The sequence below is a fragment of the Hetaerina americana genome, unplaced genomic scaffold (genome assembly GCF_022747635.1).
Source record: "Hetaerina americana unplaced genomic scaffold, ioHetAmer1.1.p SCAF_6, whole genome shotgun sequence".
NCBI lineage: Eukaryota > Metazoa > Arthropoda > Insecta > Odonata > Calopterygidae > Hetaerina > Hetaerina americana.
Genome location: NW_027287205.1, coordinates 17,446,729 through 17,474,098, shown reverse-complemented (window position 1 = coordinate 17,474,098; position 27,370 = coordinate 17,446,729). Strand labels below are relative to the sequence as shown.

Below are 27,370 nucleotides of genomic sequence, written 5' to 3'. Positions count from 1 at the left end.
TACAGTGGCCTTATTTTCAACAACGTTACTATGGAGACGTCCTTCCATTTTATGCTAGACATGTAATATCTAGGGAATTGGGAATCTCTCACGGAGCGAAGCCTCCGTGAGAGATTCTCAACCAAGACCCCCTAATAATTTCGATGTCTCAGTATACTAACTACCACAGGAACATTTTCCAAATCTTGCTCCTCTAGGCAGCATGCGATCCGTTTCGATAATCAATCCAACTTCTAGGGAATTCCATGAACTAGCAGCATATTCTAAATGAAGCTTGTCTAGCGGGAGTTAAAATCGCTCTTCATTGACTTTCTAGTCGTATCTCCTCAATACCTTTCTGATAAATCCTAATTTTCTGCGGGTATGCCCACCTATTCCCCGTTTATGTTTCACCCAGGATAGGTCGTGAGTTAGGGCAATTCATCTCTGAGCATTTTTTAAAAGTTTAATTCTATTTACCATGTGTCGCCATTGCAACTGTCGCAACATTGTATACGTAGCATTAGGGTCACCTGCTGAAGTTCATGAGGGCCGGGGGCAGTTTCAATCAAGGGTTGGTACAGCAACCCCGATTGTATTCAATCCAACAGCATCCACTTGATGGAACCGGGTTTCAAATGTGTGTCATCGGGGTGAGTGAGTCTTTCCGATGGAGGGGGGTGGTACCCGCGTGCTCCCTCGAAGGGGTCGCCCTCCTCTCCTCCGTGGCTGACCGATTGGCCCGCGCGGAGACCTCCGGGAGTACACCGCCTTAGTCTCCGGAGGGAGAGGTTACCCCTCGCAAGGAAACGCGTCAAATCCTCGGCTTTACGCTGGGGTCCGCATCCACTTGAGGTCGAATGTCGACTGTTGGGTTACTGGCAGGCCCCGCGTTAGATTTGCGTCGGATTGGAGGGCGTTAGCGGGAAGACCTGCTCCGCCCTCGCGGGCGGCCACGCCCGCGAATGGTGGCCGGCGGTGATTTAAGTGGTGGCACACCGTCATTGTACACCATAAAGTAAAAATATCCCCTCCGACTGCTGGCGTTGAACTCTAATTATTTCTACTTCTATTAATTTTCGAGTAGTTCTTGTAAAATTTGTTTCCCGGTGTCCTACGATGCCTGCTTTCGGAATTTTCATAAAATACATCCCGTAGGCTGCCTCAAGGACGTGTGGCGGAGGGTGTTAATCCACTAGCCATACATGCAGATATTATATGACATGTAGATATTCTTCATAAATGATATTCTTTGAAAGATGGTCACCACGCAAGAATCTACTTACATGTGATGATATTCTTTGACTGGACAATATTCAAATCGTGCGGGATAAATGCCATAAAAATAGGTATATTTAAGATTCCTGCACAATAACGAATTATATACACATTCAAGAATAACGTTTAAGTCGAAGCTATATTTTCAAATTTTAAAGGGGCGTCCAAAAACGTTCCTCATAGGACGTTGCCCCTAAACTTAGGAAGCTACTGGATAGATAATTGTATAATAGACTGCATTATTCAAGGTTTAACAAGCCGCGAACTGTTATTAGAGATGGCATATATGTATTCTCACACAATGAGGTGTTCCACAAGCTTTTTTCGGACAGCTGTTCCTTTTATACATAATGATATCAGTTCTCAGGTATCCAGTCAGCTTCGTATCTTTTATTTTAGATATTTTATCACCCTGCAAGCCACTGCTAGGGTGTGTGGCAGGGGATGAATACACGCCAGACGACTAATTTTGATCCGAATATGACCACTATCGCGGTCGAAAAATGTTATTTCGATCCCTTGTCGTGGAAAAATGATATCTTAAATCTATCTTTTCTAAGATGCAAACAGATGTCTTTTGCTGACCTTGTAGTGATATACAAGGATATATCCAGTCAGGAAGATAGAGAAACATTAACTGAAGGCCTAAATACGATCCAAAAGTGGTGCGAAAAATTTGAGCTCGAATTGAAATGTGTTTCGATGAACTTTTGGAGGAAGTGTATTTCACGCAAACACACAGCGTGCGGGAAAACAATATAAAGAACGTAGAATCAGTAAAATATTTGGGTGTTACGATAACTAAGGATATAACCTGGGAAAGAAATTCGCGAAATTTTCGGAAGATCAAATGAAAAGTTAGGACTCAGAAAAAGGATGTTTGGGAAATGTAATTAGAGGGTAAAAGAGCTCTTAGTATTTTATGTTATTTAGACCTCACCTTAGAGTACGCTGCGAGCGTACGGGATCCTTACGAGGTAAGCTTAGTTTTGAACTATATCGAGAGCAAGGTAGAGCAGCAAGTTTTGAGAAAAGTTGTTATGAGCAAGTTAGTAGTGTCGCGATAAAATTGGTAGAATTAGGATTGGAACCAGTAGATGGCCGTAGGATGAAATACTGGTTAAATTGACTGCGTAAATTTTAGACAGGCCCCTTATCCGAGTATTTTACAGGCATTAAAGCTGTAATGTATTTGACATCATCGGATCCTTTGACAATGCCTTACTATGGTAGGTCGAATGACGGACGAGGGTTGTCTAATAGAGGTTTTCCTGAAACGCATGGCCTGCTGTCAACAATAATTTTCACTGCCACCAAAACTCCTACGGGTCTATCATGTCTATCACATACGGGAATATATGGACAGACATATGAGGAAACTCTTGACCTCCCCTGTGTTACACATTGCTAATTTGCGCACTGGCGTTGTATAGCATTAAGGTCATCTGATAAAGCTGCTGTGCCCTCAGGATTACGGTATCTCGCATAAATTAGAAGAATGGCTCTTTAGTATTGATGTTGAAAATGTATTATTAGCCCCATCGTATTCGGTAGGAGTGATCATGTCAATACAGTTAGAGAGATTATTGTATAACAGATAGATTTAAAATGTCATTTTTTCCACGAATGATAGGGAATCGTAATAACATTTTCGAACGCGGTAGGGTCATATTCTGATCAAAATTTAGTCTGGCGCGTATTCACCCCCCGCCACACACCCTAGCGGTGGCATGCAGGGTACATGAATAAATCAATTGATAGTGTGAGGTGTCACATTGTTTCAACCCTGTACTCTTTACCGTGCAGCTATTTGTGTCTATTAATCATGATGTGTGCCCTCTGATTTTATTTATTTATTCAGAATTAGTTCGAAAACATCACTTAGACCTTTACAGCGGAATTTAAACATTGATATAACAATTTGACAATTACATAACCCCAAGCCCTAGGTGGAGGAAAAACCACCTAGGCGGGAATCAAACCCGCGACCTCTGGGTTGGCAGACGAGGACGTTACCCCGCCCCCACCGGGGCCGGCGGAGTATTTATTAAAGAACGCCTTTCCGCCAGTTCCCTGTCTCCAGAAAAGAATTGGGTGACCATAGAACTACTCGTAGAACGAATCTCGTAGCTCATGCACCAAAGTCGCATTTAGGATCGATAATTAGGGTGGGCAGGGCCGATTGCCCATTTCCCCCAACCCCCCCCAAATGTTCACGCGACTGGCGCCGCTCGAGTCTGCCATTATTAGAGCGTCCCCTGAGTGTCGGGCATCGCAATTACAAATTCAAGGGATGTCCTCATCGCGCTACTGAGTTTAGGCTACCGTATCAGTCGGGCGGAAACCCTTCGGGGCGGGGGTTGGAGGTGGTATGGCGGGTTGGTTGTGCTCTGAGCGATAGGGTGACATCGGTGCTCCATCTGTCGCACACATGGAATGTTAGTGCGACCATCACTCGTTATTCAGAAGAGAAATATTCTCCGACATAAAGTATCCTACATGTCGTTGCCGTGGTCGCGGTGATGTGATTTAGAAACTTAAGTGTGAGCATCGCCGGATAAACCTTAGGTACGACTCGTTACAGGCAAAGTTGAGGGACTACTATAATAGCCTCATTAGAGAGCCGAAAAAAATAGCACCAGGATAAGTATGTCTTGGATGTCTCTTTAGCAATCATGTAGAAATTGTATCATTACTCCATCTAACTACGGTGAGAGAGATCATGTCAATAAAATTCGAGATTAAATGCAGAACAGATAGATTTAAGATGGTCTTTTTCCGACGAATGATAAGGGATTAGAATAACGCTGTCCGACCGCGGTAGGGGTCATAATATTCGGGTCAAAATTAGTCTGGTGTCCCTTCACTCCCTGCCTCACACCTTAGTGACGGCTTGCGGGGTACTATTAGAAAAATAAATGTTAAGTAACTAAGGGAAGAAATAACGGTTTTGTCACAGTATAGCGGGTCTTGAAACTTAGAAAAACATTGAAATCATGATTACCTTTTAGCGTTTTTCTTTTAAACATTTTAGCCTCATTCGACGAATCTATCTTTCGCAGCAAAGTATTTTGTAGTTGTTTGGCCACCATCGTGCATTAGGCACTGAGTGATAACTAGAGGTGGATTTTGAGGCATTGAAAATTATAAACCAGGGAGGTAAATAGACGGCAATAAAGGTTGGAATAGGCGTAAAAATAGGCATCTTAAAATAAACAAGTTGAAGTGATAGTGGATGAGCTTTAAGCAAAGAGTGCGTCCAACGGGCTGTGGATGGGGAGTTGAACTCTAGATGTAGGGGTGAGATGCGAAAATGTACTCGAAGAATAAGTAAACGTGAGTAATTAGCGACTGTACTAGGATGGCGTAGAAGAATATTTTTGGGCAGTGTTACTTACAACTCCACGAAAGTCTATGAAGATGACGTGATTTGGGGAGTGTCTGAAGCCAAATTACATGCCACCTATAGCTGTGATCACTCAAGTTGAAGTAATGATTGATTAGAAGTCTTTGACGCTAAATAAGGGCCTACGCTGTTTGTAAACATTGATAAAACAGTATTAAGGCTTTAGTAGGGCTATGAGAATATTGACTTCCGCGCGGAAGACGAATTTTTCTGCCGATGCCATCTTAATGACGTATTAGGTATATGACATTGTCTATGCATGCGGTATTCAGTTTGGATTTTTTCATAAGAAAATCATAATAAATGCGAAATAATTATATTTATGTTTTCTGCTCCTGAACTAGAATATGTTTATGAAAAAATATATTTTTAGCTTAAAATTAAGAAAAACTAAATTTTTGATGTTGCATACCTGTAGTAAATTACCCATGCTTTACACCCTAGCAATGAATTGCAGAGTGACATGTAGGAATGAAATGCAGAGATATTATCGCAGGCCTTCCCTCTTCCTACTCCCCGGGGCCATAATTTCGGAGTAAATACGATGTCGAATATGAGCGGAGACGCTTGCAGCAAACGTTATTAATTTGACACTATATGGTGTGCTGTTTTCGTATTAATGCAAAATAAAATAAATAAATAGGCGAAACTCATAGAAGTTGGTATGGTTTAGTTCTCATTACAGAGTTCGCGTCTGGAATGTGTTTGACAAATCTGATTCAGCCACAAATGACTGTGCGCCTGGGGAATGGGGCGCCGTCATTTGTTTGCGAAATCGTGTAAGTGTTTGCGAAATAGCCACTCGTGAGGCGAATGACTCGAGGTGGCGCCCCCGCTGGGACAAGGTTCCTTCCTCTCTGCCAATGGCGCGATCGACAGTGCTCTCGATCGGGATGCGTCATCTCTCGGGCGCGACGCGAACCAGAGGCGCAATGGGGGTGGGACTCCTTCCGCAGCGGCAAATGCCATCTTGGCCCGGGGCACAAGAGCGATGTGGCCCCCGCTTCCTGGAAGCGCGCCATCTGCGAACACACACTACTCCTCTCTCGTGCCCCCTTGGGTCATCGGCACCTGAATTGGCGCCGCCCCCTCCACGGACTGCGAGGTTTGTAGTCGAGTCGACTGACTATTCAGTGATTGGGAGAAGCAAACTGGCTGGCCATGTTGAACACGTTTATATGCATTGGTCGTTCAATAAGTCGTTAGGAAAAATAGGAAAACAAATTACTTTGCGTAGATATTTTTCAACATAATATCCTATTAGCTCGATCACTTTTCCCAGCGTTTCTCCCTCTTGTGTAAACCGTCCAAAAAGTAGGATTTTGGATTGTACTCAAAATAGGCATCTGGGTTTGACGATGACCTCCTCATTCGACGTGAAACGTGTTTTGCCGGGCCATTTTTTGTTGAAGGTAAAAAAAGTCATTGGGGGCCTAAACCTGGTGAATTAGGGTAATTATTACAAATTTAATTCCTTGATCGTCATCATAAAAACTGCGCAGGTGTGAACCAATGAATTGTCTTGATGGAAGACAATTTTTTCTTTGCAGAATGATGACTCTTTTTATTCCTTCGCTCAATCGGAGCAATAGCGACGCATTGCTACGTCTACGTATATCGTTTATCATTTTTGCAAGTAATCGGTAAAGATGATTCTGCGTGAATCACAAAAAACCGTAGCCATCACCTTGCCAGTCAATTTCATCGCATTTGCCTTCTTTGGAGCTAGATCGCTTTTAGAAGCTCCACTGTTTCGTCTGTTCCTTTGTCTATGGAGTGTAGCAGTATACTTATCAATGTTTCGTTCTTAGTTATGTATCGACGCAGAAACACGTCATGATTGCAACGGAAAAGCACTAAACCTGCCTCCGAATCGACCATACGATTGCGTTTATCTTTCGTGTAAAATTTAAAACACTGTTCGCACTTTGTCATATGCCTGTGGCCACTACTACTTGCAAGTTGTGTGCTGTAACTTACTTGCCTTCTTGTGAGTCTCATTTTGGCTGTTGATAATGTTCAATTTCAGTGCTATCCGATCGAAAATCACGTTTCTGTTGCAATGGATGACACGTTGGTCAGCATTGTAGTTGGCTGAACTCACAGCCATGCCGTGGTAAATTTCATATCATCGTCGAATATGGTATACATTTGAATCGTAATTTTTTATGTATTTAGGAACATCGACAATACTCGAATTTATCTCTGGTCCTGTAACACGAACTCGTAACACACTCTGGTGCTCAAAGTGGTAACAGATGTTCTCTCCATTGATTGGCCACCCGGTAGATCTCCCTGACGTGGAGACCCGATGGGGATTTGGATCGCATTGAAGGCTATATCATTGTGAGGCATAGAGAGCTTCGTGGCTTTAACTGCTCCAAATGGGCGATTAAGTCGTCGAACAAAGAATCAGCTATGTTGGTTTCCTGGAGTTTATTCATTATTTACGTTGTTACGGATTATTTAATTTGGCGAATTGACCACTTTAAATTTGTTACTGCAAGTTATTTAATTCGACCATTTAATAGTGATTAATTAGTTGCAAATATAAATGTTCGCACAGTGTTTAGTGGGATATGCCGGAACAGTGACTTTTAACGGCTAATATGCATTAAAATGAAGACATTTCAAATTTTGGAGTGTAAGAGGACGCATCGGTAGCTTAAGGGGCTAAAGCAATGGGCTAGGCATCAAGGGATTCGGGTTTGAATCCCGGTTAAGGCGAATGATTTTTACCCTTTGAAATTTATGTATTCTTTGGTAAGTGTCTAAGGTAGATTCGAGGAAGTGGTTCGGCATTTCCGTTTAACCGGTATTCATAGTGCAGGCCGGTCACTTTTTAGTCTTACACTAACTAAACATCACGAGTCTGAGAGTCTATCAATGAGTCCATCCCATCTTCGGCATCCTTTCTCCGGCTTTTAAAATGTTTTCATTTCGTAGTTCAGTGACTATTGGGTGATTACGAAGTTTCGTTTAGTTTAAAAGCGTAATATTATTTGGTTTTTATTTTTATCTTTTAAAGTTCCTTCAGTTCAGAGCTCCCTCAGGTTAGGTGGTATCAAATAAACTTTAGGAAAGTGTTTGGTTTAAATTTTATCTTCATTTTTTATTGCTTATTGTATTTGTTCTGTTTCTGTAATCTAATTCAGGTAGTTAAATTTTAATGCATTAACCTATCGGATTAAATAGCTATTTTCCGAACTAAGTTTACCTAATTGTTAATAAAGTAGGATAGTATATTCAATTTTTGTTTATTTAAATTAGTTTCTTTTTATCATAATCTATGTTATTAGTATTTTTAGGTGCTTTATTGTGCAGCTGTTTTCTCTTATATTCAGTGCGTAATGATTTTCTCAGTAGTGTCATAGTTAAAAATTTCGCTTTTCTTAGTAAACCATTTTACTGAGGATCAAATATTCATAACAAGAGTATTTCGGAAGTTTTTTTGCTCATTAATTTTTCAAAGGATTAGATTATGAAATGGTGGACGGCGTTACTTTGTCAGATTCCTTCATTGTGAGTAGGAAAGTACAATATAATTATATTTTTGTCTGGTTTCTAAACACAGAGTATCATTATCTGGCCCAATTATGATACTCTCCATCGAAACCAGTTGCAAAATGAAATTAAATCGTCTGCAAAAGCAAAATCTATTCTTTCCTACTCTCTAGATTTGTTATCATTCAAACGGAGGAGCCCAATGGGGAAGATTTTGTGGTGGAAATGGAAATGAAGGACGATGAAGTTCGGGCTATTTCCAGAGGCAAGGTGAATTTATTGAGACTGATAGGTATTTTGATGAACAGTTTAGGAAGATGAGGTTCTCAAAAGCTAAGGGCGAGAAGCTGCACGAGAGATTTAGGAACAGTCTATTCCGCGGGACAACAGGGATCAGTGGAAGGCCTGTGTCGCCAATTGCTGACTTATCTCCAATTTTACTCATTAGAACAACTCCAATCCTCTCTCTAACTATTCTAGCGAAGTTTCCTTTTCGACCTTTGACCAATTTCAATGCCTTAAATTTCTCATTTATCCCCATAACATATGGCCAAATGAAAATACCAAAAATACCTAATCATTTAGATTGAAATGTCAATGAAATAAAAAATAGGGATGAAAGTAACTAGCTTTATTAATACTTATTGAAAGTGATGTGGACAAAAATATATGGCACCTAAGTGTAAAATACAAAGTATAGTAAAATATGGTAAAGTAGGAAATAAAATCAATAAAACCCTAAGTAAACACTGAATTCGCAAAGCAAACCCGAGTTACATGCACAATAGCCGAAAAATTGAACAGAAATTAGCCTATTACAAGACTGATCCTAAATGAACAAATGGAAGAAAAATCTTCTATTATAACTCTAACAAAGAGTCCTAAAGCTGGCTCTAAATTATTAAATGTTGGTCTCCAAGTACACCCTAGTTACCCTTCTACAAAATTGAATTATTATGACACCAATTTATGTTGGTTGATCTGCTCATCGAGTTGAAATCTTAGAGACATGTGGTCACCATCCCCGACACATTGAAGCATGAATTATTCCCTCGCACGATATGCAAACATAACAAAATCGAAACCAATAGCCCGAGCATATTTATATTAAGACTAAAATTTAATGATCTAGTCAAGCAGAGCAATTATTGCATGATATACTCGGGCACCTACATGTTTATTTTCTCGAGTTTTTTTTATATTAGCTGATTCATATTTACATGCATGAATGAGCTAATAATTCTTTTTAATGGCTGGTGACCCGCTGCAAGTCTTTGCGGCGAGCTCGCGGGTTGTTATGTAGATAGCTGTTTGCAGAGGTAGCGAAAGTGTCTCTGCCCTTCGATTCCAGACGTGACCCCATCTCGGCTCGGCCATCGGCGCCAATCTCACCCATATGCTGTTGCCCTCGCCGTGTGTTGCGGCCGGTACTAGGGGACTGGAGCGGGAAAAGCCGCCCCTCCATTCCAGACGGTATCACTCGCTTCACAGCTGCCTTTCCCCTCCCTACCCTCCTCCCCTCCCGCCTTACCCACACTTTCACGCACGCTGATGGTCACTCCTCTCCCGTCGTCAGGGTGCGTGACGACATTCCCAGCACCATCCACCAGGACAGCCTATTCCCTGCTGCAGATCGGCGTTCGCAGTCCAAGGAGGCTGGATCGGGTCGTCACACCCGTTAGGCTTGAGGCTGCGGTCCAAATCGCCCTTTCCCCGTCGCTCCTATCGCTTGAGGTGCTCACGGTTTTTCCGTAACATTTGGCACGCTTAGATGGCCGCTGTACTGGAACGTTGGTGCACGTAAGCTACGTTAATCTGCAGCAAACCCGTCAAAATTAAAATGGACATTCGAGCATGAATTTTCTTGGAAACGATTCCTTAACGATCGTGATAAGATCGGCAAAGTTGTAGTGGTGATTCTGTACTCTTTGTCCTCAGGTTGCGACTTTGAAAATGACGACTCTAGTCAGATGTGATTGTTGCAGCCAATTCATTTGGGACACGGTGATGCATCAACAATCTTCCCTTCACGCAAAACTAGGTCGAAAGAGTAATCTTGCGACATTCCTCAGAGAAATACAATTTGAATTTCCGGTAAATTTTTTTATAGGTAAATTAAACTGTTTATTATTAAAGTCTGACTACTTGCGTTTAATGACCTGAACGCGGATTCATCCGCATATGCATAATCCCTCGCAAGCCGCCGCAAGGACATGTGGCGGGGGTGTTAGGTCACCAGCCATGCATATACAATTAATATATGTGCATATACAAAGATATTAGTTCAAATATGGAATCGGACAAAGTATTCACCACGCAAAAAGCTACTCACATCCAATGCGGTCCAATCGCCATCTTGAGAAAAAACCGTCGAGTTACCGCGAGTTCTGGAAAACGTATCTATCAGCATCTGATTACTCAATGAAACAGCTCCGTAAAAGCGGAGCGTGGTACCCTCCTGGATGGATACTAATGAGAAAGGGTTCAGAAACCTCAGGTAACAGATAAACCAGCGGTGTCGCCATTGTATGAAAAAATGGACTCCGTGACGACCCCTTGGATGTCGCAGACTGCGGGGAAATACGAGAAGGGGTGGGGGTAAAAGGAGTCGCTACATATGGTGCAGTCACATTCATCGCCTGAAATTTACCGCACAATGAAAAATTAATGCCCACCAACTTGGATGCTCGCTTTGCAAATGTCGATCCCACTTTAGCTGGTGGAGATTTTAACGCCAAAAGCTATGATTCGTATTGTGGCTCTGAGAATGGCAGAGGGAAAGTCATAAGAATATGGGCCGAGAAGGGAACGGCTCGAATAATTGCACCTGCGGAGGCAACGAAACGTCTTCCTGCAGGTGGTGGCGATTAAATTTATTCATTTATTTGCAATAATGAAGGATTTTAAGCGAATTTTATTTCCCTCTTCCTAACCCTTTAAAACTCCTTCCTCTCCCTTATCCCTTGTCCCTCTCATATGGTGCTTGTACCCCCCTTGCCACACATTTTTGGTGGTATTTGTGTAGATGTAGATTTACGCATCTTCTTAAAAAATGAAAAATATACGCAGAATTCACTAAATTAAACATTCTGAGGTATTCGGATGAACTTGGTGAAAAATTTGTAGATACCCATCCCTCTATGCTCAACCATCCAATTGGTGGAAGGGCATCAATTTTTTCTTCATGACCTCGACAGTGATTGCCTTGCGCTTAATTCGGACACTTGATATAACTCTACATATACGAAGGCTTGTGTGGTATCAGTGTATTGGTTCAAAAAATTATTATTCATCACGTCCGCGATATTGCTCCGCGGGCTTAAGTAACAAAGAAGCCGTTATGTAGAACTAAGAGTGACGTTCTTTATACGGCACTCGGAAGTAAAATCTCCCTCCCCAGGCTAGGCTATGTGAGGGGCAGATCACCATCCATAGAATTCATCCTTCCTCTTAAGTTTTCTGAACGTGTACTTATCAGCAGTCAATTAAACATATCGCTGGCAGCGAATGGATAACAAGAAGGAAGAGAAAGGAGACGGAAAGCATATAAGGCTCATAGTAATCAACAGAGGTTTTGAACGCAGGAGACGCTTATTAATTTAGACAGAGCTCGAGGGGCATATTTCAAACTCATATTTTTCCGGAAACATTGTACCAATGTTGAGCATTATAAGAAGACATTAGCTGATCATCTCGTAAATTTACTGTGGTTTTCAATAGTATTAACATCAATGTAAAAATAAAAGAAATAATTGAAAGTTGTTCTATAGAAAACATTGAGTCACGGTAGACCAGGGGTCGAGCGTTAGTCTACTTACCGGAGGGCCCGGTTTCGATTCCCGGCCACCCCTCTCGGGGCACCTGCAGCTCCATACTACCTATGTGATTTTTCGGTTACCAGATCTTCCTGGGATACAAAGAGACGTTTCAGGCGTGATATGGTGGAATATCATGATTAATTAAAAATAGCAATTTTCCACAAAAATAAAATTTAATGCAACCGGTTTCAATGTTACTACATCATCATCAGGTCAGGTACCTGATGATGATGTAGTAACATTGAAACCGGTCGCATTAAATTTTATTTTTGTGGAAAATTGCTATTTTTAATTTAATTAATTCCTGGGATACCATAACCGGCTTAGGGAAAGGACTTGCCCCCCCTCCTACCCTGATGCGTGAATTTCACACGCCGTCGGGCTTAGTACTGGGTGAACTCTACCATCAGCTACCAAACCGACATTCGGGTTGATTACTATGGTTATGGTTTATAAAACAATGGCATATGTTTTTCCCTGATACAATGTTCATTGTACTTAGATATCTAACTTTTCGGGCTTGCAGTAAATATTTTAAATGTGCTGAGAAAATCTTTTCGCATGCAATTGGTGAACTCATTGAGGTAAAAAAATTTATATTTTTTGGGTTTACAATTGATTTTAAAGTTTAAAATCGTTTCTTTCATTGTATCACACACCCTAGTGGTGGCTCGCAGTGTGCCAAATAAAACTAAATAAAACGTTAATCAAGTTCTGCCCTTAATTTTGCATCCGTTGAGCGCTCAGTTTCAGTTTTAATTATTTCATCAAGGGTAGCGAATAGAACCTGATATTGTATATTTGCATATGCTCTGCCATGCGAAAAATCACCTGGTATTTCAGTCTAAATGCAATTACTCATTGAAAGTACCATCCTTCACGAAAGCAATAAATCATCTGACTTTAGGGCGGTGATGAGCCAATCACCCTTTGGCTTCCTTCGACACACGATAAGTCATGAATATCCAGGCACCTTTCCGCAGGCACTCTCTGTCGTTTTGGGTATCTCAGTCCCTCTCTCAAGATTCGTGTCTCACCGATGCGAAGTTTCATTTGATTTATATTGTCCCCATTTAACACAGGAAGTAAAGGGGTGACCTGCCTTCATGACGTATGTGCGTGCAGCGAAATATAATGCCATAATTAATGGAATTAAAACACCTTTATTATATTGCTATTTTTGTTTTGTACCGGTAATTTTATATGAACAAAACAAGCCCCAGTTTTCAACCCGAAGGTCAGTTTGATAGATGAGGATAGAGCTCACCCTATACTAAACCCAGCGACGTGTGAAGTCCACACTTAAGCAGAGTAATGTGGGGGCCCAGTTCCTTATTCCCTGTGACGCCTATGGCTTTCCAGGAAGATCTGTTTCCGAAAAAATCCCTCAGCTTGGGTGTCCCGAGGGGTGCCCAGAGGAATGCCCAGGAATTGAACCGTGGCCCTCCGGTCAGTAATTCAATTCTCTAGCCCCTGGACTTCCGTGTTCCCTTGTTGCGTATATGTACCGTATCATACAAAATATTGCCTCATGAAATATTAAGGAATTATCTTGAAAGTATCTTGGATTGTTGCTCATTGCAATTTAAGGACCTATAGTTTTTCATCATTGCCGGAGAGTTTTTTCAACAGCATGTATCTAGGCATTGGCATTAATTTTGAGACATTTTTTGGATAAACTGCCTTTTTTATGCGCCATTTTCTTCACTCTTCACAAATCATATACTTTAAGATTCATCCATGTCATCATTTTACTATCCCGTGCATAGAACGTTATTTTTCCTTAAGTTCTTAAAGGTGAATTTTGTGCGCGAATCAGAGAAATGGCAGTAAAACAGTACAGCAACGTATGGAACAGGTGTAAGTGCGTTTATTAGATTATTTCAACGACCGCATGGTTAAATTCCAAGAAAGGAGAAGCCGTAAGAGTAACTTTTGACGGAGTCATCCGCTGAATGTGCTCGAGGACGTCTCGATAGCTTAACTGGCTAAAGCACTCAGCCGGACATCGAGGGATCCGGGTTCGAATCCCGTGCAAGATGATTGATTTTTATTCTCAGAAAACTTTTGCATTGGACTGCATGGTTGTTGAAAACGTGCAGAAAGTTACAACTGCTTAGAATTCTAATAAAAGAATGCGTATGTGTAAAGGTACCTTCCAAGATTTATATACAAGGTAATTATATGTTACTACGTTTTGTGTAGTACTGCGAGATAAATTGCCATATACGACGAGAAAATCGAATTACATAGAAATGCCTCTTTTGTTCGAGTTTTCAAGTAGGTGTCCAACAGTTGACCTGTGCTATAGAAACACTGTGGTAGCTCAAAGAAATTAAAGTTCATCACAGATACATCTAGGGTGTATTACTCGCCATGCAGAATACCACGATCATAATGAAGAACCTTTTTGTGTGCAAGATAATGTTTACTTTTGAATATATTATAAAGCCGGGGTATTCACTGAATAATTATTTGCTGAAAAATTAACTATTTACAACTGTCCACGACAATGCTACTTGGTTATTGTACCATTGAATATGTTGTCAAAAATTTAGTTAAGAGACTTGAGGTGAGACTTCGGCCATCTGCCAATGGAGGAGAGCGAGTAAGTTGGGTTGAGAATCGATAGCATCACGTCCAACTGCTAGAAGTCATGAGTCTAGGCAGCGCATCGCGAGTGCTTGCGAATTAAATGACGACAGAGGGCGTGAAAAACGCTGGGAGGCATCACGAGGATAAATACAGTTTTCATTTTACAGTAATCTACTAAATAATGTCAGCGAATTCAAGTAACTCGGCTCAACTTTATGGAACTTCATTATGAAATTCGAAAACTAATAACTTTGTAAGTTCCGTCGAATTTCCTTTGAACATTCAGTGGAACTTGCAAAGTTTTTATTTTCCAAATGTCGGCGAGCGTGGAGACGTTCCTGGAGATTTATAGATAGATAGATAGATAGATAAAGGTCTTTATTTGGGTGAAATTGAGACCTAGTGGTCCCTTCTTCCACTTAACCCATCGTCGCAGTTAAGTGTTCGGAGAGTTCGGTAGGGACTTAGAGAATGAATGTATGTGTAAAAAAGTGGAGAAAAGTCGTAAACCTAAGTAAATATCAAAATTCCTGAGCGCCATAGTTTTCCAAATTTCAAAATGAAGGCATAGTAAATGGATATCGTATGACTTATAGTTTTATTTAGGATGGTTTTATTTTTAAATGGTTGGAAAACTATTCAGGTATTTACTAGACCCTGGAATTCGTCGAAATAATGAAACTACAGCAAAAGGCACCGGATGAAATTCATGAAATTTCTCACAGCTATGGTCGTAAACGTGTGAGAGAGAAAAAAGATTCCACATTTTTTCTCCTGCTCGGGAATCAATTTCCATTGATTTTTTCTATAGTCTCGCCAAACTGATATATTGCGAGGCTGGCGTGTTAAATTTCAATTCTGATGATATGCATTTGTCGATCAGTAATGTGAGGATAATGGCACCTTGTTGATCCTGCCCTCGTATCTTCACACCTATACACTATTCCACCGATGATGACAAGGAGATGCTTTCTCTTTCTCAATAATTACCGAAATTAGCGAAAGCCCACCAACGCGAAATAATAACTGTCTCAATTACATTTTCATTAGAAATTTTCCTCTCTCTGCTATTACAGAACCATAATTACCAAAATTTCAAATTCGCCTATGTGCGACTCCCGACTACTATCCCTATTCCTACGCCTTCCGAGAAAGCAGACTCGCAAATGGAAAGGACTGGTATCACTGGGCTGAAGCAAATGCTCGAATATTCTCCTGGAAGGCCCTCGTCCTGGAAAGACCGGATACGAGCGAGAGAAAAAATTGGTTATACGAAAGACTCGATGTGAAAAAAGGGACGGAAGAAGAGAGAGCTATGGCGAGCAGGTGTCTGAGACGAATGACGTCATGTCAGAGGAGAGGGACGGAGGAAGAAGGGGTTGAAACCTAAGAAGACGAACATGTGGACGACGGGCAAGGGCGGATTATTATCGGTAATCTAACGTTGAAGAAAGGTTGTGGGTGTGTGCGCGTATGTGTTTGCCTATATATAGATATAAATGAATTAATATATATATATATATATATATATATATATATATATATATATATATACGTTATTTCTTAATAATTTCGACGGAATTTAGCTCCGTCTTCATCGGAAGAAACAGAAGTACTGAAGTACAGAAGAATTATGTTTAGGCAAACACACACATATATGCATATGTTTAATTGGGTAAATGAATTTAAAACTGGCCTTACATCCACAAATGATAAACATCGTTCGGGACGCCCTGTGGAAGTAACTTCCTCCGGAATGACTGACAAAATCCTTCATATGGACAGTCTAGAGTGATCGACAAATCAAAGTTAGCAAAATAGTTGAGGACACAAGTATATGACAAGGTTCGCCATTACATTTTTTTTCAATTTTACCCTAAAAATTGAGTTTGAAAGCAATCTGGACAATGTGGGTGTCGCATTTGCTACAAGTGTGGAATAAACGCAATCGTGTGGTCGATTCGAAGGCCGGTTTGGCGCTTTTCCGCCTTATTCCTGACGAGTTACTGCGTAGATACATAATTTTTGACAAAACATATATACACTATTACGCACAGTCCAAATATAAAAGAACAATTGAAATAGTAGGTTTCTAAAGGTAATCCGGCTCCGAAGAAGGCGAAGGTGGTGTAATCCGCCGGCCATGTACGTATTTGCCACGATTTTGTATGATGGAGGCGGAATCGTCCACAAGTATCGGTTGCAAAAATGGATATATGGATAGTTTAACGTGTCGTTATTGCTCCGGTTGATCGAAATAATCCAGAAAAAACTACGTCATTTGTCGAAGAAAAAATTCCTTTCCATCAAGACACTGCAGGGCTACCCACTTGTGAAGTATCGGTGGCGAAAATTATGGAATTGAAGATCAAAATTATTGCAAAATCCACCCTATTCACCAGATTAGACCCCCGGTAACATTTTATTTCCAAACTTGAAGAAATAGCTTGGCGGAAAACATTTCACTTCGAACGAGGAGGTCATCGCCAAACCCAGATGCCTATGTTAGCCTACCGAAATCCTAGTTTTTGGATTGCTTAAACATTTTAGAGAATCTCTGGGGAAATTGTTTCGAGCAAAAATGAGATTATGTGGGAAAAAATCTACACAAAATTATTTATTTTCTATTTTTTCTAAAGACCTATGTATTTAACGACCCAACTGCTTTTCATGGGTGTCACTATCGCATTCGATCAAACTTGGGAAAAGCACACAGGTACTATTTGCGAAGAGGCAGTTAAGAAGTTGGAATTTGTCATACTGATACTATATATACAGGGTGCATTCCGAAAGTAATGCCGTTATTTTTTAGTAATAATCGAACTGATTTGCACAAACACTAAAAATTCTTCAAAGTACTGTCCTTGGGCCTCTATACATTTTTCCAGTGACTCTGCTATGACGGGTACGCGTCCTGGAAGGCGTCTTCGGGGACCTCTCGCAAGTTCTTCGTCACGGCTGATTGGATCTCTTCTATGAACGAAAAACGGATTCTTTTCAGGGCTGCCTTAATCCGAGGGAACAAAAAGAAGTCAGCTGGGGAGACGTCAGGACTATAGTAGGTGGGGCAGCGTTGGCACTTGGTGTTTTGCCAGGAACTCGCGGACTCGTTGCGCGTTGCGGCAAGGCGCGTTGTCGTAATGGAGTTACCAGGTAGGGGAGATGTCTTTTCTCGTCCTAATGACCCTTTTTCGGAGTCTTTCCAGCACATCCACGTAGTAGGCAGCGTTAACAGACTATCCTTGAGGAACAAACTCCTTATGGACCACTCCTTTGCTGTCGAAAAAGACAATGAGCATTGTTTTCACTTTCGATTTGCTCATTCTTGCCTTTTTGGGCCTGGGGAACTGATCGGTGTGCCACTCAGAGCTTTGGCGTTTTGTTTTTGGGTCGCATTCAATAACCCAGGTTTCATCACCAGTGATGACGTTGTCCAAATTATCAGGTTCATGTTCAATGCGTTACAAAAGTTCACTTGAAATTGCCGCTCGGTTGGTCTTTTGGTCTTCTGAGAACACCTTGGGCACGAGCTTGACCCACACTTTCCTCGTCGCTAAATCTTTAGTAACAATGCGAAATACAACATTAGACGTCAAGTTCAGTTCATTTGCAACCAGATTGATACCCAGTCGACGGTCAAAGTCCAACAATTGTCGAACACGAGCCACATTGTTGCCGGTTTTGCTGGTTGACGGCCGCCCAGAGCGTTGTTCGTCGTGAACCTCTTCCCGGCCCTCCTTAAAGGCCTTAACCCACCTCGAAACTTGCGTTTAGGACAGAGCAGAGTCCCTGTAAGCCTCACGAATCATTTTGTTAGTCTCCTCAAGAGATTTTTTTCAGTTTAGCACAAAACTTAATCGCGTAATGTTGCTCGATCGTCGATTCCATTTTTTTGGTGACACGCTCGGCGAAGGTTTACAATAACTGACGTCCTGCCACTTCCACAGCTTGGAGTAACTGACGTCCTGCCACTTCCACAGCTTGGAGTAACTGACGTCCTGCCACTTCCACAGCTTGGAGAGCACTGAGACCGGACTCCCGTGCCATTCCATCGTGGAATTCCCCGCAGCACCCTCCCAGCTCGGTGTGCCACTTTGGGCACGCGTGTCATAGGTTCGCCACCCACGGTTTAGGTTGTGGGCTCGTTGCGAACATGCCTGCATGTGACGCCACGGAGGAGGTTTGCTCTGATTGGTTAATCATTTCTGTTTTCTATTCCTTTCAGATCACAAGATGGCCGACGTAGCCAAGAAGGGCGTAAGTACGGCCGAAACAACAACTACTAACCATGGATTTATTAACACCAGTGTGGCGTCAAACACTAACCCGGCCGCGAACGGTGTGGGTGGGGATGGAGGGGGGGGCGAGGGGGGCGGGGTAGCGACCGCCCCCGACTTGTTGGGAGGATTCCGGCTGCCCGCCGAGGGCGACGCCGACGGGGGCGAAGAGGGCGCCTCGCTTCAGGAACTCATAGAGTCCGAGCTGGCACTCAGGATTGGCGGCCCTGCACCCCGTGACACTAAGGAGGACGAGGGGGAGCCGCGGCAGGGGGCGGAAGTCCTCTTGTTGGACCTTGCGGACTCCCCGCCGTCACCCCTGGGGGCGATTGACCCGTTCTGTGGTGTGGCGGCCGAGTTTCCCGAGGACGTAATGAGCCCAGCGGGGGGCGCGAGCCCCGAGGAGGCGGTGGCCCCCTCGGGGCGCGCCCCCTGGGCTTCGGCCGAGGTGGAGGTGGAGGACGTGGTGGCGGAGGTGGTGGGCCGCATGGACCCTGCGGATGTGTCCCTCGTGGACTTCTCCACCACCGTCGCCGACGACTCCGCCTTCGAGATGCCGACGCCGCCCACGGAAGAGAGGCCCCCCTTTGCCCCCCCCGCCCCCCTTATCCCGGAGATCCGCGTCGACACGCCCCCGCCAGCCACGCCCCCGCTTTCCTCCTCTCCCGAGGAGGACGAGCGAGGGACGCCCCCGACGGAGGCGACGGAGGAACGCCGGGGGTCGCCTTCCCCAGAGGATGATGCGAAGGGGTCCCCGCCCCTGGGGGACGAGGAACAGGCACCCCTGGAGGAGTTGGTACGTGAGTCACCGCCCCTGGGGCAGGAAGAACAGGAGTCACCACTGGAGGAGGAACATCGGGAGTCATTTCCTCTGGAGGAGGAACAACGGGGGTCATTTCCTCTAGAGGAGGAACAACGGGGGTCATTTCCTCTAGAGGAGGAACAACGGGGGTCCTTGCCTCAGGAGGAGGCACAACGGGGGTCCTTTCCTCTCGAGGAGGAACAACGGGGGTCCTTGTCTCTGATGGAGGAGAGGGAACAGCAGGGGTCTCTGCCGCTGGAAGAGGTGACCCCGCCGAGTCGCCTGAGCGGATTTGCCTCCAGCCCCGACGATGACGACGGTTGGGAGTGCGTGGGTGGGGTGACGGTGGAGGGCGTGGAGGATGAGGAAGGTATGGGGGAGGAGGAGGGCTTGGTGGATGAAGGAAAGGCGAAGGTAGAGGGCGTGGAGGTGGATGGCGTGGAGGTGGAGGAGGGCGTGGGGGAGGAGGAGGGTGCGGAGGAGGATGGCGTTGTGGCGACGGAGGGGGACTCTTCGCCCGAGGCCGCGAGGGTCATGGGCATGTTCGAGGGGACGGTGGAGGAGGAAGAGGAGGAGGAGGAAGCGCTGTGGAGGCGGGGGGAGGCAGAGGGGGAGGGGTCGCCGCAGCATGTTTTTGTCGTGTCGTCCGACGGTGGCGCTGTGCCCGCGCCCCGCCCTACGCTTGTTGACTGGAATGCTGTCGTGAGTGTGCCTGACAGTCCCTTGACCCTAGACGCTAACCACGTGGGTGCCACTTCTTTGCATTTCCAGCGACAAATGCCGCGCTCTGGTCGCGAAATGTTTCAGTGGATGTGTTAGGCTACCCGGGAGTAGCCTAATAGGATTTATCCATATGAGTTGGCCATAAGCCTGTCTAAGTTGGGTTTTGGTTGGACCCCTTTCGAACTATTCCATATTACTTAACAAATGGAATTTGTCCAGCCTAAATTATTATTTGCCCTGAATTATTCACCTATACAGTTCTTCGTGCTTTCTACCCCATTCCTGTCGACCAGAAAGCCTGTTCTCCAACCCTCTCCTGGCATTGATTCACTTGTAGCTGTTATTATGTAAGTGGGGAGGACTGTTTCTCAGCAACCACCATTTAGGGAGAGTGGTGAATGTAACAGTGTTCAGCAGTGGTTCTCTTTGTTCTCTTCAGATAAGGAGTGACCATTCATAAAATCTGATGGCTCCCTCAAAATCAAGGCGTTGGATATTCACTTCTCTTATATGTGCCTGTGTAGGTAGTCAATGAACATTTTAGGGAATGACCACCCACAACTGGTCCTCTCTTAGGTGTATCTCCTCTATGACCTTGCATCTGGTGTTGCATCCTGATTGTATACACACTAGGTTGTTTCTAAGGCATGTGATTCAATAAATAGGTCCTCTGGGGAAGACCAGCAATTGATTTTATAAATTTCATCATTAATCCCGATGAGTTCCTAGGATTTTTTGAAAAGTGTAGCTGCACTCTTGGTGGGAACAACTAGAGAATACTCCCTGACCAATGTAAATTTGCAAAGGAAACTCTCAAACCCATTAATTTGGTAGCCATCTTTAGAGAGGAAAATTGTTCTGTGCAGGAAATATGTACAACCCCAGCAGAAGTCTGTATGGCTCTGCTTTGGCCCAAAGTTGACTGTTCATGATTCCCACTCATTAAACATAGGCTCAGGCATTTTGTTGGAGTTTTTGCATCTGCATGAAATGCTTTCCTTACAGGAGATGACCTCCTGGATAATGATGCACTTGAATTAGGGTATTTTCTTTGCTTATATATTGGTTTGGGAGTCTCTTCCACTAATGTCAAAGTATGTGATGGCAAAGAAGTAATTTTTAAAGACCAAGTTTGCCTGCTTACATGATCTCTTGAGAAGTACGAGGGTCATCCGGAAAGTAGTACCCGTTCGTGAAATAAAGACACAAAAGTAAATATTAACAAACATAAAAAATTTTATTTGAAAGAGGATACTTTAAACTACTTCTCAACATAATCTCCAAGCAAATTAAGGCATTTGTCATAACGTGTGACAAGTTTCTGTATTCCTGCTGCATAGTCCTTCGCCGCCAGCTCATTGAGATACGCGAGGGACCCATCTTGCACAAATTTTTGCATAATGCAGATGGTGTTTAACAATTTCATGAACAATTGTTCGAGAAACATTGGGAAAATGCTCACAGATGTCATCAATTGTGACGCGCCGATCGTTCCTCACGAATTCGTCAACTGAGCTCACCAGTTGGTCTGTAATGACAGACGGTCTCTCCGAACGCTCATCGTCGTGTGTGTTCCCCCTCCCCATGTTGAAGTTGCGACACCACCGCCGAACAGACGACTCGTCCATTACATTGTCTCCATACACCTCCTTTAATTGGCGATGAATATCACATGGGCGAACGTTTCTTGCATTGAGGAATTTAATCACTGCCCTCACTTCACAACTGGCGGCGTTCTCAATTTTTTTAAACATTGTAAACAATCACAGAAACAACACAGGCAATGCTAGCGTCACGCAACTTGGCTCAGAGAAGGCAGACAAGCCACTGAAGCTATCTGACCTCGTCCAGCGGCTACTCGCGTCGTCAGCACTTCATGCGGCACGAACGGGTACTACTTTCCGGATGACCCTCGTACTTTGTCTTCTCATCCTTCCCTTCTTTGGAGACTGAAGTAAATTGACCCATGACATGCCCTAGATAGTGAAAGCAAAAAATTAAGTTAAATCCCAAAAGGGCTGCATATTTCCTGTAATTGGAAAGATGATTTTCACAAAAGCCTAAAAAATGCACACGTCTATTGTCTTTATGAGCATTGTAATTTTTAGGAATGGGTGACATCATATCTGTTACATTCACCACGCTTTATAAATGCATAAAAGTGGGAACCTTTTTCATAGAATGTAAACATTGCTTGAGTGTACATCAGTGCTTGGTATACATCCCAGGGCTTGATCTGCAGAAAGGTGGCAACCCTCATTGACTAATTATAGAAACAGATGTGGCATTTAAATGAGATTGATTTATTTAATTATATATTTATTTTTTTAAAGACTTCATTAGAGTGAGATTGAGACTTCATAGTTCCTCCTTCCACCTAACCCTTACACATTACAATTAAGGTCATCACAAACATTCACACCGTAGGAAAGGAGGATACTATCATAATCTGTAATCCAACAATTAGAGAATGAATTAGAATGGTCCCAAACACTTTTACCTATTACCATTATACACCTTTGTAGACTACTGAGCTCCTCCTCGTTTCTCCTTCCTCTTTCCCTTACTTTCCCTATCTCTTGTCTCCATCATGTAAACTCACCAATATCCCACTGTACCTCTTTCATTATAGTATCCTCTCAATCCCCTCCCCCTACTTGCTTTAAACTTCAGTTATATTAACTGCCTCTCTGCCCTTTTCAAGTAATGCAAAATATAATTGTTAGCCTGACTCTCTCTGCCAAATGTCATTTCACCTCTCACATGATATCTCTATCTAGGCTTAACCTCTGTCATAAGACACCAGTTTCCAAACCATACATTTATAGTACTGCTGGAGTCAGTACCAATCCATCCTTCATATATGTACCTAAAGTGCCTGTCATCAACTCACTTCTCTTGGCAAATGCTTCTTTCACCAACGCGATTTTTTTTAATGTCCTCAGAAATGTGACTATTCTTCTCCCAAGTATTTACACCTTCAAGCATGAAAAACCTGCCGTATGGGGTACAAACATTCATTCACATGGATATAGATACTGAGAAAATCCTGGTCAAGGAAATATTTTTGCACTTGTGATCTACTTGATTTCACCTTCCTCACCTCACCTATGTTTGTCTTATATATGTGTTCCACTCTCTCTCTCTCCATATATATATATATATATATACTCATATAAAAATATGAATAAATATGTATAAATAAATAAATAAATAATTTATTTATATATATTTATTTTTTTTTTAATTTAATTATACATATATATGTATTAAAAATTCAATTATCATGTTTTATTTGGTCCCCTTTAAATGCACATTGCCATTAATGCTGTAGTTCATTGTAAGTAGCTGTATGATTTAGAGTACTTTTAACAAATAGGTACCAACTTGTGTGTGTAGTAATAGTTGTAAATAATTGAATGTTTTATGAAATGAGTATTAGCGAAACAATTGGTCCATTAATTTATCATAATTGTGTCACTAATTCCTTTTATTGTTTTCAAATAGCCTCTTAGTCTAAATAGCAGTTACTTATGTGTACTCTATTGTTATGAAGCTAAAGTTTTCTGTTATCTAAGAAAGATATGTGAAATCAGTGACTTATATTATTTGGGAGAAACTTGCTGATTGCACATTCATTGGAGGGAAATTTTTCTATATTCCTTGTTATTCTGTTAATTTCATATTGTTTTTCCGGGTTAATTTGTGTTCTTGGACATTACATTTTGTTATAAATATGTTTTACAAAGTACTAAGAAAAAGGTTTCTCTTAGTGATGATGTTGTTTACCTCCTACTTTGGTCTGTGAATATACAGAAGAAAAGTATGATGATCCTTATCATAATAATAATTGCCAGATAATTTAATGCAAAAAGTAACCATTAATTATTGTAATAATAAACTGTAGGTTTTATTTTATGAAGAAAATTCTGAAAGTGAAGTCTCAATGAGAATGACCAATTTTATTTTTAGAGATAAAGATTTAGTCATATTTGTGGATTGTAAAAATTAGTGAAATGGACCATACAATTAATAGCCGTATTGTGTGCAATTTTATGATGAAATGTATATTGTTTTGAGTTTCACTCGGTTTCAAGAACAGTTATTCAATAGTACTTTATTGTAACATCTACATAGTTTCCAATTTTCATGTTAATCTTGGCTTACAGTTTTTACACATATATAAGTTACAAATGATTTCACAAAATTTTATAAAATCATTTGTGTGATTTCTGTTCCTACATTTTTATTACCAGTTAATAATTGATTATGTTCTAATTTGTGTGATTGAAAGTAAATCCTGAATGAGTTTTGCTTGAACCAGTACTTACTTTTGTAAAATTCATTTTTTAAATTTATACCTAATATAATTAACTGTAACTCATGATGCCAATCAAATAGGTATGTTTGTTAACCCTTGTATTATTTATTGATTCAGTGACTCTTTATTTAGTCTGAGCCAGTAAGAGGTAATGGTACATGCGACTCGGTGATTGATTTCTTACTTAATGCTTTTACTTGATATTTCAGTTACTAAGTGGTAGCCATTGTTGGTATTATAATTTTAGAACGTTGAATATTAATTTCAAACATTCACCCAAGTTTGTCCATTAATTGGCACTTAGGTTAATGTTATTAGTTCATTTATTCTAATATACATGTATTCTGATATAATCACAAATATGGGAATCCAATGAACATTTGATTACTCCCTAGCATTGTGATAAGTTTCCGCATCAAACATTGGCATGGAGTTGTGCCTCATGGCTATAAATACAATTGAGCCTTGCTTAACCAGCACCTCGGTTAGCAAGTAATTCACATAAGGAGCAAAAATATTTTGAAAAAAATGGTTCGCTTAATGAAAGACTTTTTGCATAACAAGTGATAAGGAGAGAGGGATTCCTGAACTGATTGCACATATACTGCTTCAGTTTGTGCTTAGCACTCGTTTCACTATCATTGTAGAGTTGCTAGTGATCACAATTTTTTCCAAACTTGTGATTAGACATTCTTTGTGCAAAGTTTAATAATATTTTGTTCATAGTTTTGAAAATGTCCCCAAAGGAGAAACTGCAAGAAGACTGAAGGACTTAACTGAAGGAGAACAACAATAACCATAGAAATGGAAAGTAAAATCATGAAGAGCAAGAACAAGGTGTGAGCTTGGCTGATCTACAATGCACGTACATGTTCAATCAGTCTACATGAGCAATTTGAACTATCCTAAAGAATACGGACAAGATAATGGGGATTAGAGGCTTGAAAGGGAGTGACAAGAATATCTACGTAAAAATTGCATATTCTCAATGATGTTGAAAGGTTGCTTCTCCTATGGATAATTGAAAAGCAATTGTTAGGTGATAGATAATATTATTGACAGCATTATTTATCAGAAGGCTAAGTGATTTTCAGTGACTTCATTAAGGGGATGCCGAGATTATCAATTGCTGAAGAGGAATTATTTAAGGGAATGCGTGGATGATTCGAGAAGTTTAAGAGAGAAAATGGCATCAACAGCATTTTGAGGTATGGTGAAGCAGCCAGCTCTTCATATGTATCAGAGAACTTCCCCCAATGACTTCAAAAAGCTTGTAGATTCTGACAGCTACCTGCTACAACAGGTTTTTAATTGTGGCAAGATGGGTCTCTTCGTGAACAAAATGTCTAAACATGACGAACTCATGTTAAGGATTACTTGGTGAGTGATAGAATAATTTATTTTGATTGGTACTTAGGTGCATAATCCACTCCCAAGTTTCTGCTTGAGAAGTACTAGCTTAAAATTCTATAAAAATAGGATGGGACTACAATCAAGTTGATATCTATTACAACATATTGATGTTGAATTAATATTAAATTTTCAGTCTTTTAATTTACGATCCAAGAATTAGGTCTTAAAAAACTATGATGTAAACTGTATCAGGAAAAGTTTCCTAGGGACATATGTGTTGCTGTGACAGTGTTATTGTAAATAGCTTAAAATTGGGAGAGTGGTAGTGAAAATCTCAGTTTGGGAGCAGAAAGACTTTAATGGAGACTCCACATCTATGATCACGACTTATTCTTTTAGGAGGTATTTTTTTTTCATTCTATTGAAATGCCAGAGACTTTGTGAAATAGTAAATAGCAAAATAATGTGTATTGTAATAGTTTCTATAGTGATTGTTCCTGATTGAATTCAGTATCATTGATATTATGCCCCTATTTTGAACCTTTGACAGTAACGATTTTTTTGTGTTATCAAGGTGAAGAAAGAGGAGCAGAAGGTGGAAATAACTGATTCAGCTCAAGACTCGGAGGCTCCAAAGAAGGCGGGGACTCGCAAGGTCAAAAAGGATATGGGAGAGGGGAAGAAGAAGGTGAAGAAAGGGAAGAAGTCTGATGCTGAGAAGGAAAATTTTTCAGTGGTAAGATGTGTCCTTCAACTTTGCAATTGAAACACATTGTTTCACAAGTTCTCCAATTGATTTTTTTTCCAAAGGGATTGCTCTATTGTTGTAATAGGGCGGAGGAAAAATGAGTTTAAATGTATTATTTCTAAACTCTGACTGTCAAAAATTTTTTTTGAACACTCTGATAAGGGGAAAACATCCAAAGTTTGGTTTTTAAACTGGAATTTGGCTGGACTGCTGGGTAGTATCTTTCCCAATTTATATCCATATATATTATATATTTATAAAATGCGTGTAGTGTGCATTTCGGCAAGAGGGCATAGAGGATGGAGTATAAGAAAGAAAACATCTCTGTTAATGCTGAGGTAAGAGGAATCAGACAAGTAGTCCTATAAATTTATGCCCATAGATGTATTATTTGTGTGCTCTGTGACCTTTGTAGCCTAGATCCTTCTCACTATATCCCTAGCTCTGGATAACCAAAGGAAATTGCTGTACATATGAAAAATCAGTGAATTGCATGCTTTCACTCATCAAATGAAGGTAAATTTCATTTTGTACGATTACTTAGTTTTTATTATTAACTTCCATTA

The 27,370-nt window shown here is 41.5% G+C and overlaps 1 protein-coding gene across 11 annotated transcripts in view; it reads left to right on the top strand.

Annotated features, from left to right (window-relative positions):
- The window catches only part of LOC139694990 (uncharacterized), a 229,338-nt gene that overhangs the window by 124,358 nt on the left and 77,610 nt on the right, over positions 1–27,370 (top strand). For 8 of the 11 annotated variants that reach the window (XM_071593557.1, XM_071593551.1, XM_071593555.1 and 5 more), the window contains exons 1-2: positions 20,162–20,361; positions 26,631–26,792. In XM_071593557.1, the coding sequence (XP_071449658.1) occupies positions 20,194–20,361; positions 26,631–26,792 (330 nt within the window). In that variant the 5' untranslated portion in view covers positions 20,162–20,193. Of the gene's footprint in view, positions 1–18,805; positions 18,838–20,161; positions 20,362–25,733; positions 26,084–26,630; positions 26,793–27,370 lie in introns of those variants that run through there. The other 3 variants (XM_071593552.1, XM_071593550.1, XM_071593554.1) reach the window with 2 other exon arrangements.